Source organism: Mesoplodon densirostris, chromosome 10, assembly GCF_025265405.1.
Source record: "Mesoplodon densirostris isolate mMesDen1 chromosome 10, mMesDen1 primary haplotype, whole genome shotgun sequence".
NCBI classification, from domain to species: domain Eukaryota; kingdom Metazoa; phylum Chordata; class Mammalia; order Artiodactyla; family Ziphiidae; genus Mesoplodon; species Mesoplodon densirostris.
The window spans coordinates 41,582,764-41,599,718 of NC_082670.1; the positions used below are offsets into that span (position 1 = coordinate 41,582,764).

At 45.0% G+C, this 16,955-nt stretch overlaps 1 protein-coding gene across 2 annotated transcripts in view; it reads left to right on the forward strand.

The window, feature by feature from the left end:
• Nucleotides 1-16,955, forward strand: part of LRRC1 (leucine rich repeat containing 1) — a 129,101-nt gene that overhangs the window by 43,376 nt on the left and 68,770 nt on the right. For both annotated transcript variants that reach the window (XM_060109567.1, XM_060109569.1), the window contains exon 2: nt 1,525-1,642. In XM_060109567.1, the coding sequence (XP_059965550.1) occupies nt 1,525-1,642 (118 nt within the window). The remainder of the gene's footprint in view (nt 1-1,524; nt 1,643-16,955) is intronic.

Genomic DNA, 16,955 nt, shown 5'->3' on the forward strand with positions numbered 1-16,955 from the left:
AATACCTATTCATTGGATATAGTACCTTGAGGACTGATCATCTAATTTTCCTATTTTTTTCTGTCCCGTTTCTCCACCTCATTGTCTTTCTTTTCTACTTTCTGAGGGATTTCTGTTAACTTTATTTTTCATCTCTTTTATTGGATTCTTATATTGATGCTGCACTAGTTTTTAATTTCTGAGAGTTTATTCTTTGAAGCTTGCCTCTTATGGCATCATGCTGTTCACTTCCTCTTATTTCTCTGTGGGTATTAATTATATTTTTTTTGGTTGGTGAAGTTTTTCCTGCTCCCTACATCACATTTGTTTCTTCTGAGATGTGTGTGGGTGCCCACTCTCTTGCATGTAAAGGGCTTTCCTCAAGTGTCTGGAGAACCTTGGCTCTGTTTTAATGAGATCCAGGCACTTGAAGTAAAAAAGGAAAGAATTGAAGCTCTGAGTGCATGGGTGGGGCTTGTAACCTGGGGCTTCCCTATTGTATAATCCGTGTCTGTAAGTCTGTCTGTTTTCCCCCCTGGGAGCCTGGCTGCAGGGAGAAGGGGATGGATCTCAGTGAGCAGGCTCTGACCCCCTCCCCCTTTTTCCAGTTGGGTGCCTCACCCCTGCCCTTAGCTGTGCTTACAGTCAGCCCTTCTGGGGGAAATTTCCAGTCCCTGCCTCATTGTGCAGGGGAGAGGAGGGGTTATGGGGGCCTAACTGTCTTTATATCCATTTTCAAGCAGTTCTCCTTCCTTCAGAGGTACCTGGACCTAATCTCCTATTGGCTACTCACTCCATAGGCTTAAATTTCAGCTTTGTATCGATTCTTTCATTAGCTGTCATTTAATTTATCTGTTTTCTAGCTTCAAGGATTTTGTTGCATGTCTAGTTTGCTTCTCGTTCCCTCTCATCTTGAATTGTCTTCATGACTTTATTTCATATTTTTTATATCTATATCCATCTCCCTATAAATTCCCTTAATGCTATTTTAGTACTGTTTTTAAAGGGTGTGGCGCAAAAGGCACCTCTGTGTGCCATGGTTAATGGAAGGATCCAGTGCAGGCTCTTTTTTAGATTGGCCAAAAATAATTTTTTTCTCCTCCACACATTTCTCCTCCAAATGTTATATATTTTCTGATGCACAGTAATTTCTTTTAAAAATGTTTAAGAAATGTTTCACTCTAATTTTCAAATATCTTTATTTAACATTGCAGATTTCATATCAGGTTCCATAAGTAGAAAATGTGGCCACCTACTGGATAATATAAAGGAGTCATTACTATTTTCATTGAGTTACTTATTCATTGTTAAAAAAAAAATAATTTTGAAATAATTGTAGATGGTACACAGAGATGGCCTGTGTACCCAGTTTACCCTGTTGGTGACATCACCACATGACTTTGGTACAATATCAAAATCAGGAAATTGACATTGGTGCAATCGTCACTAACTTTTAGAAGACATATTGTTTTAAATTTCATATTGGGCAAAAAGTTTACACTGCAAATAGATGTGAGACCTACATGAAACTATTTTGTCTTTCAGCAATTTTTCCAGCTAGTCAAGTTACGAAAGCTTGGACTTAGCGATAACGAAATTCAGCGGCTCCCTCCAGAAATAGCAAACTTCATGCAGCTGGTGGAACTTGACGTGTCCCGAAATGGTAAGAAAAAATGATTCCACTTGAATTGTTCATTTGTCTCTTCTGATGCTGATGCTTACAATTTTTAGTAAATATGGCTGGATAAATATTCTTGGAGGAAAGCTATGTATATGTTTTGGGATGAAATTAATGCTGTTATTGAATACTTTAGTCACCTCGTATGTATTTACCCAAAGTGTCATGACAGTTTTTAGGCGATAACTTTCTCAAAGTTGGTTCAGTCTGATTCACAGCGGTGGAGCTGTGGACTGGCAAATCCGCAGCTTGCCCCCTTGTTTGATTGGAGGTGACATTGAGGGCTGCTAGTATGGTCATTTGTCCAGATCTCGGGGGACTGCTGTGGTAGGGAAAGCGCCCTAGGGAAGGGTTGGTTTCTCCTGGCTATGGCCTGGTTGCCTGGGCTGCTCCCCTGAGAATCTGTCTCCCTGCTGCAGTGAACAGACCTGCTTGCCGTCCAGATATTTCTGTCAGTTTCATTCAGTTCTGATTAGGCCCCGGGTAGGTCTGCCCACTTGAATTATTTGTGTGGCATATCTGTGATTTTATTTTGATTTTCAGATTTCACTGTAATGTTGCTTCCTTTTAAGTGAACGCCCTAGCAGGGTGTTTATATCCTGTTTAACCTTTCACTTTTAAATGGGTACCCTGGTTTTACCTTGGGTTTTATAGCCCTTAGAGCATTCCCCGGGCAGCCTGGTCCCATGGCTTGTTGAAGCATGTTTGATTAATTACTTCAAGTTAAAATGGCAGCTCCCAGGGGGTCCTGTCTTTAGTGATGGAATTCAGTCCTTGCAAGAACTCCGGTTGAATGTCCTGAGGATAAGCCCATATGTAATCTATTGTTTATAAAAATGATAATCCTCTTCTGTCTCTCCTATTACACACCCGCTTTGTGTTTTGTTTTGCTTTCCTACAAAAATCTGTAGGTTCCTTCTCAGTGACCCTCAGGTCTGGCTCTTTTAATCTGATGTCCTCTGCAGAAACCCCAAGGCCCGGATAACAGTATTTTCCTGTGGATCATTGTTATAAGGCAGCAGTAATAATCAGTACTTGATTGAAAACATGGTGAAGAAAGAATGATTTTACCCTCCACTTTTTTTTTTTTTTTTGCGGTACGTGGGCCTCCCACTGCCGTGGCCTCTCCCGTTGCGGAGCACAGGCTCCGGATGTGCAGGCTCAGTAGCCATGTCTCATGGGCCCAGCCACTCTGTGGCATGCGGGATCTTCCTTGGACCGGGGCACGAACCCGTGTCTCCTGCATCAGCAGGCAGACTCCCAACCACTGCACCACCAGGGAAGCCCCTACCCTCCACTTTTTAAATTGCTACCACCTCTCAGATCCCATCCATTGGAAACTGTCTTTAGGCCAAGCCATATGCTCTTGATATAGCATCTACCTTTGTCATGAGAATTATTTCTTCCCTTGCAGGTGCTAGAAAGAGTGAAAGAATTAGTTTGGGAGGCTTCTTTACAATGGCTTATTTGGCTGCAGGGGGGTCAGCTCTGCTTAAGTAAAAGGGATTTGATGGTAAGGATGGGGTGTGGGGTGGAGCTGACTTGCTAAAAGCATTGCCCCGGAGTCCACATCTGACACCATTTTAGTGGTTTCTTGGCGTCTCTCTTCTGTTTATGGGTGCTCTGTTCTTTGGAACTGGCCTCTGCAGACCCGGTTTGTTGTGGTTTCTCACCATGCACTTCTGGGCCTCTGCCCTTGCTGTGGCATCTGGCTGCCATTTCTAAATGAGGCCTGGTTGACCCAACTCATCTTTTTTAAGCCAACTGTAAGCCATAGCTCCTGGTCACTGGGCACCCTAGGTATTGGCTGCCCTGGTACAGGGGTGGCAAGCAGTACAGAGCGCGGCCCTGCCCTCGTTGCAGAAGTTGTCGATGGGCAGCGTCCCCTCACACTGCAGTGTGGCAGGGGGCGGGCCTCTGAGGCCAGCCTTGCCTCTAAGGCTGTCCTGCGTCGTCTCCCTTACCTAAGGAGTATGTGATTGAAACTGCTTTCTCTTGTCTTAGCGATGATCTCCGTTGTAAAGACTGGCTGGCTATGAACTCTGCAAGGAAGCAGTGCCTTTGAAAAATGGTCGCTGAAATCACACAATCCCAAGAAATCAAATAGTCATTTTGAAATTGGCACTAGGAAGGAAGAGAAGCAGGGGTCCAGACATACTTGAGAAAGAGGAGAAGTATTGGCTTTAGTTATCTGGGAGCAGAGAACGCATAAAGCTTGAAGGTTGCAGTCCTATTATTGACTCTGATGGGAAAAGATGCTCTGTGGGAATTCAGCATTGTCAGCGGCCAGTTTGACCAGATTCCACATCAGCTGTGTCTTTTCAGATATTCAGAGGAAGAAAGAAGGGCTACGTGCCTCTTTCCACGTGTCCATTTATGCCTTCCAGCATGTTGATAAGAGGAGGTGAGCTTTCACTGTAGTCGTGTCAGGTCACACAGTGTTCTATCTCCCTGGGATGCCTACCCGCCTTTTCTCCCCCCCTCATTTTCAACCTCTCCTTCTGCAGGTGTTGGACTTTTGTGACGGATCCTGCAGATCTGCTCCCTTTTAATCAGGCTCTTGTAGAAATGCTGGGGGAGTTAACCTCCCCCTTCGCCTGTTGGCAAAGGCTTGCTCTGGCTCGTGTGTGTGGTGGGAATCGGGTGGTGGTGGTGGAGGGGCCTTTCTTTGTGGTTGTGAAAAAACTGCACAGATGACAGAGCAGAACAAGGTCATGGTTTTACTATAACCAATAGGAACGTGGGTTTGGAGCTGTTTCCAGGTCAGGCAAATCTCCCCGTGTCTCCTCTCTCATTCTTTTGGCCCATAAAATCCCATTAATGTGAGTTTCCTAGGCAGCTGAGTAGGTGAATCAAAGTTACAGAGGCTGCAGCCTGAGAGGCAGTGGGAGGACCTGCACTTTGTGTGGATGCAGGTATTTGTAGGGGTTTGGGGCTCATGTCTGGATCCCCGTGTGTCTTCTGCAGCCCCAGCAGAGAAGGCCCTCTCAGTGATCAGAGGCTGTTCCTACCCAGTCCCTGGGTTGTAGCAGGGCCACGGCCAGCACTGGCCACTGTCGTGGTAGGACCTTTGTTGGCTTCCTCAGTTCCTGATTTTCCAAAGAGTGTCGCTTGCCCATGGAGGAGGGAGGCAAATGAGATGTTGGTGTCAGACCACTCAAGCCCTTTTGGATCAGTGCTTGTCAAACTTGATCATGCCATGAATTACCATTGGATTTTGTTAAAATGTAGATTCTGATGCAGTAGGTCTGGGGTGGGTCTGGAGATGCTGCATTGCTAAGAAGCTCCCCAGGGATGCCAAACACGCTGAGGAGGAGATCTTAGCTGTCCCCACCCCCCAGCCCTCTCCTAACAGCCCCTCAGCAGCTTCCTGTGGTTTTGAGCCCAGATTCGCTGTTTCTCTTGGTCCCGCACCTGCCCATGTGGAAGGTGGGAAACCTCCAGGATATTCCTGGCTAAAGGGTAAGAGGCTAGAGCTGACTGAAGTTCAAGTCGGCTTTGATTCCAGGAGCAAAATTAAACGTTTCCTAATGTTCCCTGCTCAAGGGAGGGAGATAGTACTACAGACTTCAAGTTAAGGTCTGATGCAGTTTTCTGTGGTGAAGCGCATCCGCTTTCATGCCCGGACTTTTTGTCTGTTTTCTCTGCTCACTGATTCTTAGCTCTTGGAGACAAATGCTTTCTGGATATGTGAGAAGAGGTACTACCCCAGAGTACTATCTCGCTGTCCACAAATCTAGGGCAGACTTTCTTAGTGCATCATGAGTCCTGCCCAGAGGGTTAGTAATTTGAATTTTATAGTCTATGCTGTAATTCGACTTACATCACAGTACTGTTTCATTGTCTGTTTAGTTCAGTTTTTTTCCCCGAAAGTGTAAGGCATACGCCACCAGCACTGCTAGAGAAGATTTTAAGTGGTACTGCAAAACAGCAGTTTTTAATATTGAATCAGAGTGAGGAAGTTATCCTCTTTCCTTTTTATTTAAAAAAGTTTTACTCCCTTTAGGTTGCTTTCTGTAAAACTTAATAGCACTATATTTTATTGATTGTTATATTTATCTTTTATATCTGGTGATGATAATGGCTTTCTATTCATGTTAGTGATTTAAAGATAAATCTTACTCAACAAAGTTGATTTAAAAGAGTGAGGTAAATAATAAAGAACACAGGTGCTCTACTGGGATGACAAAAATTGTGAAGGTAGAACAGGGATGGATGAAGTTAAGGAAATGCTATTAGTATTAGCACAGCCAAAGAAGTCATGAGTTTATTTCTCTTATGGGGCAAATAATACTGCATGCGGAACAAACATGGCCAGAGACTGCACATTCTGGAGAATTACTTTGCAAACTTGAGTGAACAAGAAACTAAGAGATAGTTTTAGTACAAAACCCTCACTGGCACTGGGACAGAGCTTCAGAGTTAGCAGATGGACAGCTTATCCAATTCCATCAGCAGGATCATCGTCCCACAAAGTCGAGAGGCTAGACTTGGATTAAATGTTTGGGTTAGTCGCCCTCTGTACAGCTGCAAAATGGGGATCAGTGTCTGTGCTCTGTGGCAGTGGGTTTGTTTAATGAAATCTAAGATCATATGTATGACTGATTCACTTTGTTATAAAGCAGAAACTAATAAAAAATTAAAAAAAATAAGATCAATTTTGAAGCCTACTGAAATGCCCTTGTGTAACAGCAAGTCTTGGTGCTTCTGAGTGTGCCCTGAAAAAAGCTCTTTCTGGCAAGCAAGGCATCCAGTGTGCCTAGAAGTCCTCTTTCTTGGTTGTGAACAGTTAGTGTTTTTGGGGGGTAATAACTACATACACCCACAACAGAAGTGTGGCAGAGGCCAGTTCTCGCCCACGCAGACTGAAGACTTTCCACAGTCAGGCCATTGTTCCCTTCTCTGTCTCTGCCTAATCCGGGCCCAGGCTTAATGCTCTGCCTAGCACACCGCTCCAGTGCTAGACCTAATCTGTGTTATCAGTCGTGAGTTTCTTTGTCACAGTCACTGTGAAAATGGTACAGGAGACACCCCTCAAAGAGAAGCCCCATGGTGCCACTCTGCCTTGTGGGTGGAGAGCTGACAATTTCTACCCCAGACCTGGCTTGGTTGCCTTTACAAGTACTGCCACGTTCCTATCACAGGCCCTTTCTGTGTCTTACCTTTTTACCTGTTCTTTTGTTAGGGAGAGGGGTTAATAATAGAAAACATACAATTGCCTTCCACTCACATTTTAATTCCAGATAATAATAATTATTTTCAAAGTGGAGGTGGAAAGAAATTTGGCATCTGTGATGTTTTCTAATCACCTTTCCATTTTCAACACTGAAAGAGTTGGAATAAACTATGCAAACAGATCCTTCCTTTTTTTTTGTACCATAAAGAAACATCCATGATATTTTATCAGATAAACCTGAAAATCTATCACAAATTAATGATGCAAATTGTTAAATCCGAAGGGAAATTTTGACAACAATGTCTCTGCTCAAAATGATTTTGGAACTCTTTCAGAATTTGTCATTTTGCGTATCCTCAGACCAGTTGTTTCACGTTTTCGAGTGGATCAGTTTTTGAAAACAGCCATGCATTACTTAAGGCCAACTTAGGTAAATAAACCAGGACACTGATAATTTTTTTTTTTTTTTTTTTTTTTTTTTTTTTTGCGGTATGCGGTCCTCTCACTGTTGTGGCCTCTCCCGTTGCGGAGCACAGGCTCCGGACGCGCAGGCTCAGCGGCCATGGCTCACGGGCTCAGCCGCTCGGCGGTATGCGGGATCTTCCCGGATCGGGGCAGGAACCCGCGTCCCCTGCATCGGCAGGCGGACTCTCAACCACTGCGCCACCAGGGAAGCCCCACTGATAATTTTATAGTACTCAAAATCTGCCTCAGATGGCAATTTCAAAAAAGTATAAAAGAGTAAACTATTGTTACTCTTTATTAATTCATATGGTTCTCTTCCACTTACCAGAAAAATTGTGGCTGTGCTGAATAAGTTGTAGGTTTATATAACTTCCTCTTTCTTGTTTTCTCTTTAATTAGCAGGTTTGTAATAGAGATGGTGCCCTGAGTTTGAGGTCAACACCTCTGAATATATTTTTTAGGTCAGTACGAACTTCAGTCAGTCCTGGGTTCTCTAAATGTTTAGAGATTTTCAGTAGCTCCTCATCCCTCCTCCACCCCTCCCCCATTCAGTCATTCACTCAGTCCTGCACTGCTCTGTGGCTGGGTGATGGATTTTCCAAAACAGTGTTGGATTTACACAGAATGGGCTAAGATGAAGGCACATAATTGTAGTGGTTTCTCCTGAAGTAAAACAAAACCCTGGGCATATATCCAGAGAAAACTCTAATTGGAAAAGATACATGCACCCCTATGTTCATAGCAGCACTATTCACAATAGCCAAGACATAGAAGCAGCATAAGTGTCCATTGACGGATGAATGGATAAAGATGTGGTATGTGTGTATACACACACACACACACACACACACAGGGAATATTACTCAGCCATAAAAAGAATTGAAATAATGCCATTAGCAGCAACGTGGATGGACCTAGAGATTACCATACTAAGTGAAGTAAGCCAGACAAAGACAAATACCGTATGATATCACTTATATGTGGAATCTAAAATATGACACAAATGAACTTATCTATGAAATAGAAACAGACTCACAGACATAGAGAACAGAGTTGTGGTTACCAAGGGGGATAGGGGTGGAGGAGGGATGGATTGGGAGCTTGGGATGAGCAGTTGCAAACTATTATATATAGGATGGATAAAGAACACGTTCCTACTGTATGGCACAGGGAACTATAGTCAGTATCCTCTGATAAACCATAATGTAAAATAATATGAAAAAGAATGTATAGATATGCATAACAGAATCACGTAACTGTACAGCAGAAATTAACACATTGTAAATCAACTATGCTTCAGTAATAAAAAAAAACCCCAACATGTGGAATGACAGTCTCTGCTCACTTTCTAACTAGACAATTTTCCTTGGTTTCAGGTTGACAGTTTCCAGCTGTAAAAGTGGTTGAGGGTGAGTGGCCATGGCGCTTCATTTTTGATTTTGAGGTCACCTGTTTTGTCACGTGACTTGGGCTGGAGCCAAGAGATGCTAAGCCTTCAGGCAGCTGAGGGCTGGATGGCATCTCTCCGTAAGAATGGTGACAGCAATTTGCTGCCATGACCAGAAACAATGCTCTGAGCTTATTAAGCTAGAAAAGACACATCTTAGAAAAGGATGAAGAAGCTGAGGAGGAAAGGGGGACTGAGGAGCAGGACTGAGAACTGGAACTAGAGGATTATATGTAGCAATGATTTGGTTTTTATTTTATTTTATTTTATTACTTATTTATTTATTTTTAAATTAATTAATTAATTATTTAACTGGCTGCGTTGGGTCTTCTTTGCTGTGTGCAGGCTTTCTTTAGTCGTGGCGAGCGCGGGCTACTTTTCCTTGCAGTGTGCAGACTTCTCTTTGAGGTGGCTTCTCTTGTTGCAGAGCATGGGCTCTAGGCATGGGGGCTTCAGTAGTTGTGGCACGTGGGCTCAGTAGTTGTGGCTTGCGGGCTGTAGAGCACACACTCAGTAGTTGTGGCACACTGGCTTAGTTGCTCCACAGCATGTGGGATCTTCCTGGACCAGGGCTCGAACCCTGGCTCGTGTCCCCTGCATTGGCAGGCAGATTCTTAACCACTGCACCACCAGGGAAGCCCAGAAATGATTTGGTTTTTAAATTGACTTTCTAAGTATTGAATATATCCTCAGTCTAACACACCTGCTCCAAGCTAATAATAAATTTTGATTCTTACATCTTTTCAGTTTGAAAAAGCCTTGGATCTAGGCCATTTTTTTTTTTTTTTTTTTTACTGTTGTGGTTATCAACTATAGCTCATAATTATTATTTTTTTAAATTCAAGCAACATTTATTGAGTACTTACTGTGTTTGTGTAAGGCTCTTTGCTGAATTCTTCTATCCCTTAAGGAGGTAATTCTACAGGCACAACAGACATATGTAAGTAATTTAACATTAATGGCTTATACAGTTATACAAATAAAGTGCTCAGGGCACACAGAGAGGTGTCAGTTACAGTATAACTGATTTGAAAGAGACTTGAGAGAATAATGGGGATTTTTGGTTTGAAGTTGAAATCATGCAGTCTTTAACAATTCTCATACTTGAGTTGCAAATTTGGAGGGAGTTAAGGAGTGGATTCCTCAGCTGAGTTGTTGTTTGTTGGAAAAATTTTTCAAATGTTTGTTATACATTTATGGAGTCAATGATATCATTAAAAATGCAAATATCTCAGTGCTTGTCTGTGGGATACTCACTGAAAATTTTAAGATTCATCCAAAATCAGAGAAGAGGGAATTCCCTTGTGGTCCAGTGGTTAGGACTCGGCACTTTCACTGCCGTGGCCCTGGGTTCAATCCCTAGTTGGGAAACTAAGATCCCACAAGCCGCACTGCATGGCTAAAGAATTCTCAAGGGCTCAACAGAATGAGAAATTTTATTGCTGATCAATTTACAGTCCCTTGCCGTGTGTGTGTGTGTGTGTGTGTGTGTTTGGTGGGGGTGTGTGGAATGGGGAGGTGGGTTGTGAGAGGCTCTGTTCTATATATTCAGGGATATATATATCTTCCCCCTTGGATGTACATGTTGCTTCAACTAGCGGCCACCAGGGTCCTTGTGGGAGGGGAAAACAGGGTTTGTGCCTGGGTGATTTTTATGGGCTGTGTTGAGAAGTGGCCTACATCATCCTCATCCATGTTCTGTTGGCCAGTTTCATGTCCGCAACTTAACTGAAAGGAGGTGGGAAGTGCAGTTAGCTATTTACACAAGAAAAAGAGAAATCTTGGTTGGTAAGGCGTGAGCAGCAGCTGCCCCAACTGGCATTTAATTGAATCCTGGAATTGTACGGTTTTATGTCACTGATCACATACAGGCCTAGTAAACACACACACACACACAGACATAGACACACACACGATTCTGTTGCTCTGTCACAACCTTCCAGTGAGTGACCCATTTGTAGGAAATTCAGATGTGTGCCCCCAAAGAGGGAAGGGTAGCCTCCTTTCCACATCTGCACAGAAATGTGTAAACCCAGACACGGATCGACATGATGGGTGGCCACCCATTTGCTAACAGTTAACATAAAACCTGTGCAAGTATGCATGATTTTGTTTTAATTTGAATTTTTAGAAACTGGTTTAAAGTATATTTTGAAAACGAGAGTTTTATGTATGAGGGATGTTTGAGGCACTTGCTCTGGGGAACATGGGGTCCTGAAAGATTTTCAGGACAGGGGTCACCATCTTGGATAGGTTATTTCAGTTCTCTGTGCCTCAGTTTCTTCATCTGGGGAATGGTATTGTGACTCTTAAAAGAGGCTGTGTGTGTAAAGGGCTTAAAAACGTGCCTTGCATGTAATGAACACTCAGTGTTGGCTGCTGGAATTAACCCTATTATTGTCCTTTGTTTTGGGTCATGAGGATCTGCACTAGGACTGTGAGAATAAGTATTCAGGGCAGGGGTGAGGACACGAGCATGTCTGAAGGCTAGAGTGACACAGGTGAGGGAGGTTTCTACCTGAAGTGATGTCTAGATACTGTGTGCCTTATGCTAGGCATTGTGCTGTTTCATCACACCTGTATTTTATCTAATCCACACACCAATCTTGGGAGCTGGGTAGAAGCATCTCAGGATGACTGATGAGGATGAGGAAGCTGGGGCTTGAAGAAGTTGTGGTATGCCTCCAAGTTGTATTTCTAGTTAGTGATGGAGCTGAAGTAAGAAACCCAGAGGGGTGGCACTTTTCATTATTTGGGGAACATTGAGCATGATAAAGGTAGGGCTGATAGTTCTAGTCTATTTTGAGAGAAATAATATAGGCAATATTTATGACTAAGTACTCTTTGCATTTGGAGATGAAAATAGGAAAAAGTCAGCCTAAGAGATTTAAACTCATGACATTCTACCTAGTGAATGAATTCAACCACCAGTAGAAGTGATACACCCTATGAGGTGATTTGTCCATCTTTTATGGCCAAAAAGGAAATATCATCTAATGAAAGAAAGTAGGGCTTTCTTGGGATGCTCTGATGTGACCCTTCTAAGGTCATCGTTGTGCTGTCTTGGCAAAAGACCGGTGTGTTGCCAGAAGCGTAGAACAAGGAAAGCCAAAAATGAAGACTGTATGGGGCTTTACCTGTGAAAGAAAAGTAAAGAGATTAGACAACGTGAACGTCCCAGGTCCCTTGGAAGTAGGTGTGGCCCTCTCCTATGGAGAGGACTTTGTCTCTAACTTCCAGTGGCTAAGATCATCCCATGTTCTTTTCTCAGAGTGTGAATATTCTGCAAGCACTGTGATGGGGCATTTAATTCTTGGTAAGGACGCTGAAGACAGGTGATACTCTGACACGTTGACATCAGTACCTGGCTCCATCGGCATACAGATTGATCACTGGTCCCACATGAATTTACTTAGCGTGGCACACATTTTTGTAGCCCTATCTTCTCTGAGTACACTGTCGCTGACCTGGCAACTGGGTGATTCACCTGCTTAACCCACTGACACTCATCTCACCCTTGGAGTACACCTGAGGCTCTGCCTGGGCTAGCCAGCAGGTTTCCCTCTGGGAAATTCTTCTTTGCAATATAGAGTAGCCCCAGTTTAGCTGGTGTCCTTTTTTTCCCTTTTTTCTCTCTGTACTTAAAGTGAATTCCATTTGACCTGTCCTTGAGAAGACTGGGGAAGGGCAGAGCAAGGAATTATCAGGATCATTGGTTTTCCAGCTTATGTTTTTTTAAAGCACATGTTGCTTGTTGAGAATTAATAATAAGGAAACGTAAAGAAACACTGTTGAAAAACCAAGAGAACTGTGTGAATCTTTATCCTCAGAATACTTACTGAGGGCTTACTGTGTACGAGCTGTGAGGCCAAGCAAGCGCGTCGTGTGTTATCACCTTTAATTCTCAAACCACCTCCAAGAAGGAAATTTGCATCCCCCTTTTTAACAGGTGAGAAAACCGAGTCTCAGGTTTAAAAACCTTGTCTTTGGTGGCAGGGTAAGTGAGCAGTGGATCCAGGTTTGTTAGATTCCAAATCACAATCTGTCTCCCCAGTAGAAAAATATTATATCTTACTACCCAGAAATAGTCATCATTAATGTTTTTTTATGTATTCTCTTTATCTTTTTCCTTTTCATAACCTGCTTCACAAAAATTGGGGTTATGCACCACATAGATATTTCTGTCTTGCTTTTGTTCACTTCATATGGGTTTGCGAACATTTCCCAAACCTTTATTGTTAAATATTTAACTGTTTTAACAAGGCAGATTCATCAGTAACTCTTGCCTTTTCATCTTTCTGGGGAAAACACGAACTGATCTGTAACTTTAATACCAACAGGAAGCTATAGGTTTCAAAGGTAGGATTGGTGTAGATAACCAACAAGGTGGAGAAATTTCCAGAGGATGTGATAAGTCAAAGGCAGCCAGACAGAGTGAGGTAAGAGGTGAGTAAGCAGTTTAGAAGTCTCTACCTGACTTAGGATTCTCGTGCTGAAATCAGTCAGGGAGACACAGCCACCCCCAGGGCCATGCGGCTGCAGAGAGAGGTACACGGGAAAGAACGTGGCAGAAGCAGACGGAGCCCGAGTGCTCCGCTGCTTTTAAGGTTCTGTGAAGCAATCAGCTCCATGTTTACCTAACATATGTTTTGTTTGTGAAGGTGCTCAGTGGAAGTGCCATTGCATGTTAAGGGTTGATGCCCTGGAGTGTTTACCTTTGCTCTTCACCCTTTGTTTGATGGAGTTGCAGGCTGTGAAAGCATAGGCTTCCTCCATCCAGTGGGGTGGATGAGTGGTGGGCCAAGAGGAACAAGGGGGCCTGAGCAAGGTAGACAAACATGGGAGGGCCAGGTGCCAATGACTCTATACGTGTCCCCAGCAAAAGGCGACCTGGAGCTGGGGAGTGGGGTGGGGGAGCCCCAAGTAACACCACAGGGGCCTCAACTAAGTCGGGGCGGCAGCAGGCACCCCGGGAACTGAATGGGTCATGGGTGTTCCTCCCTCCCTCACCTAACTCGGGCCTTCATAACTTTTTTTAAATTTAATTTTTCTTTTTTTCGTGGTATGCGGGCCTCTCACTGTTGTGGCCTTTCCCGTTGCGGAGCACAGGCTCTGGACGCGCAGGCTCAGCGGCCATGGCTCACGGGCCCAGCTGCTCCGTGGCATGTGGGATCCTCCCGGACCGGGGCACGAACCTGCGTCCCCTTCATCGGCAGGCGGACTTTCAACCACTGCGCCACCAGGGAAGCCCCTAAATTTAATTTTTATCTTGTATTGGACTACAGTTGATTTACAATGTTGTATTAGTTTTAGGTGTACGGCTAAGTGATTCAGTTACACGTATACATCCATCCATTCTTTTTCAGTCTTTACCCATATAAGTTATTACAGAATACTGAGTAGAGTTCCTTGTGCTCTACATTAGGTCCTTGTTGGTTGTCTATTTTTATATATAGTAGTGTGCATATGTTAATCCTAAGCTCCTAATGTATCCCTCCCCCCGCCACGTTTCCCCTTTGGTAACCATACATTTGTTTTCTATGTCTGTGAGTCTGATTCTGTTTCGTAAGATCATTTGTATCTTTTTTTTTTTTTAGATTCCACATGTAAGTGATATCATATGATATTAGTCTTTCTCCACCTGACATACTTCACTTAGTATGATAATCTCTAGGTCCATCCATGTTGCTGCTAATGGCATTCTTTCATTCTTTTTAATGCCTAATATTCCATTATATGTATGTACCACATCTTTTTTAGCCATAAGTCAGACCTTCTTATCAAGGTCCCTGCCTTGGGCTTTTGTCATGGACCAGTCAGCCTTTATATGTGACCCACTGGACCATGGCAAGGAGGTCTCCCTGTAGCTCGTTGGCATTTCCTAAGCAGATGCTCTGGTCTTCTGGAGACCTTCCCTGCAGCCAGCTGAAGTTATTCTTATTTCTAAAATGCCTCTTGACTGTGCTGGCAACTGTTCTGACCTTCCTCAGGGATCCAGATGGGAAGTGAGAAACTCAAGTAAGCGTTCTAAATAACGGCAGAGTATTTCCTTGGGAAAGGCCCAACAAAGCACTGGTGAAGTCTTGGCTGGAACGCACACTTCACTGAGATAAGGGACAAGGGAACAGGAACAGAGTTTTAGAATGAGTTGTATTCATTTCCTGAATTTTTAAACTAGCACCAGGTATTCGAGTTCTGTGCTAGGAGCCAGTGGTAGCTGGCTAGTGGTAGATTGGTGATGGCTCTCAAGGGATTTAGGGGACAGGAATGAAAGGACCAGGTCCATCTGTGATGACAGGACGGTGTCAGAGGTGTGCCTGAAGGAGCCCAGGGTGGGGTGGGGTCTCCGTCATTCCTGGGGAGGGGAAGAGTATTAAGAAGGCTTCCTGGTCTTCCCTGGTGGCGCAGTGGTTGAGAGTCCGCCTGCCGATGCAGGGGACACAAGTTCGTGCCCCAGTCCGGGAAGATCCCACATGCAGCGGAGTGGCTGGGCCCGTGAGCCATGGCCGCTGAGCCTGCGTGTCCGGAGCCTGTGCTCCGCAACGGGAGAGGCCACAACAGTGAGAGGCCCACGTACCAAAAAAAAAAGAAGCCTTCCTGGGAAAGATGATATTTACTCAAGCTCTGAGGAACAAGTTGCAGGTAGAGACAAAGAAATGACAAGAAGGACAAGAAGGATGTTCCTGGGCAGATGATATAGCATGTGTGTGTGTGTCTGAAGGTCTGAAATTTGGAAAATGCAAGATATTACTGTAGCGCATGGCAAGAGATGAGGCCGGAGAGAGGTGGATGGCGGTGGGATCACGGGGGTCTGTGGGCTCAGCTAGGGAGTGTTTTCTTGAAACCCGAGGGGTGGGGCTAGGGTTGGCGCTGTGAAAGGGTGTCCAGCCGGGGAGTGACTCCCAGGTCACCCGGCACCAGCAGGGAGCATGGGGTTGAATGGGGGCAGCCTGGAGGCAGGAGGCTAGGCATCCATGTGGGTAATGGAGAGACTGGATGGGGGGGCAGGAAAAAGGGAGACACTGGACCAGGTGTGTGGGTGACAGATGGGGAGGGGATGTGTTGGGTGTGGAGGGAAGGGCGAGTGAGAGGTCTGCGACTGGGATAAACTCCCACTTCCCACCGTGGGGAGACGAGAGACACAAGACAGGACAGGACTGAGGGCAAAGATGAGGGGGAGATGCCTTTGGAAGATCCCAGTGGAGGTGTTCGGTGGGCAGCTGAGTATCAGGGTCTGAGGCTCAGGGGAGGTGAAGGCTTGGGAGGCATCCTTGTGCAGGGGATGTTTGGGGCTGCGGGAATGAAGGCAGGGGCGTGCAGGATGTCACCGTTTAAGGCAGAGCAGAGGAAGATCCAAGAAGGAGCGGCAGTTGGGCTGCTCAGCAGTGCTGGCTGGTGTCGTAGACAAGCCGAGAGAGAGCGTGGCCGACTGCCACCGCGTCAGACTCCCCGGAGGACTGACCTCATGGGTGGAGCTAACGCTTGCAGATCAATGGATGGAGTTGTCGCCACAGATGAGACGGTCCAGGCACGGCTGTGGGAAAGCAGGACCTTGGGGAGCACCGTCGTGAAAGGACCGATGAAAAGGAACCTGAGACAGAGACTGGGAAGGAGCAGGTGGAGAAACGGGAGCATCCCAAGACCTTGCCTGGGAGCCAGATGCGGGAAGCACATCCGGGAAGGCTGCCTGGAAAAAGGGGCTGGATGGGCAGTAAACGTGGATTGATTTGGCATCTGGGAGGTCATCTGTGACCGGAGAAACGACGCCAGAGAGGTTTATGGCATTCATTGCTTGTTGTTTTTTGTGCGTTTCTCCGGACTCTCTTTGCGAGATCAGAGAAGTGCTTGAAAAACACCTGCAGCCCCCATTTCCGGGAGGAAACAACAGCCATCACGGTTTCCTGCTGGATCTGCCAGTTCTAAGGCACGGAAGCAACCCTGATGTGATGTGTGTCTTGGACGGCTGACCATGATATAATTAATGGGGGAGTTTCATAAGTTGGGTCATAATGTGTGTGGGTTTGATGGGTGTCTGGCATGGGAATGAGCCGTCTCAGGCACACCCAGAAGGCAAAAGGTGGGGGGAACCAGTCACCAATATTCTTTTTTCTGGAGTCTGGTCGTCAGCGATGGTTGGGACGAGAGTGGACTCTGGCATTTTAAGCCTGGTTATTCCATGTTAAGTGTTGAGGACCACAGTGTTTCTCCTT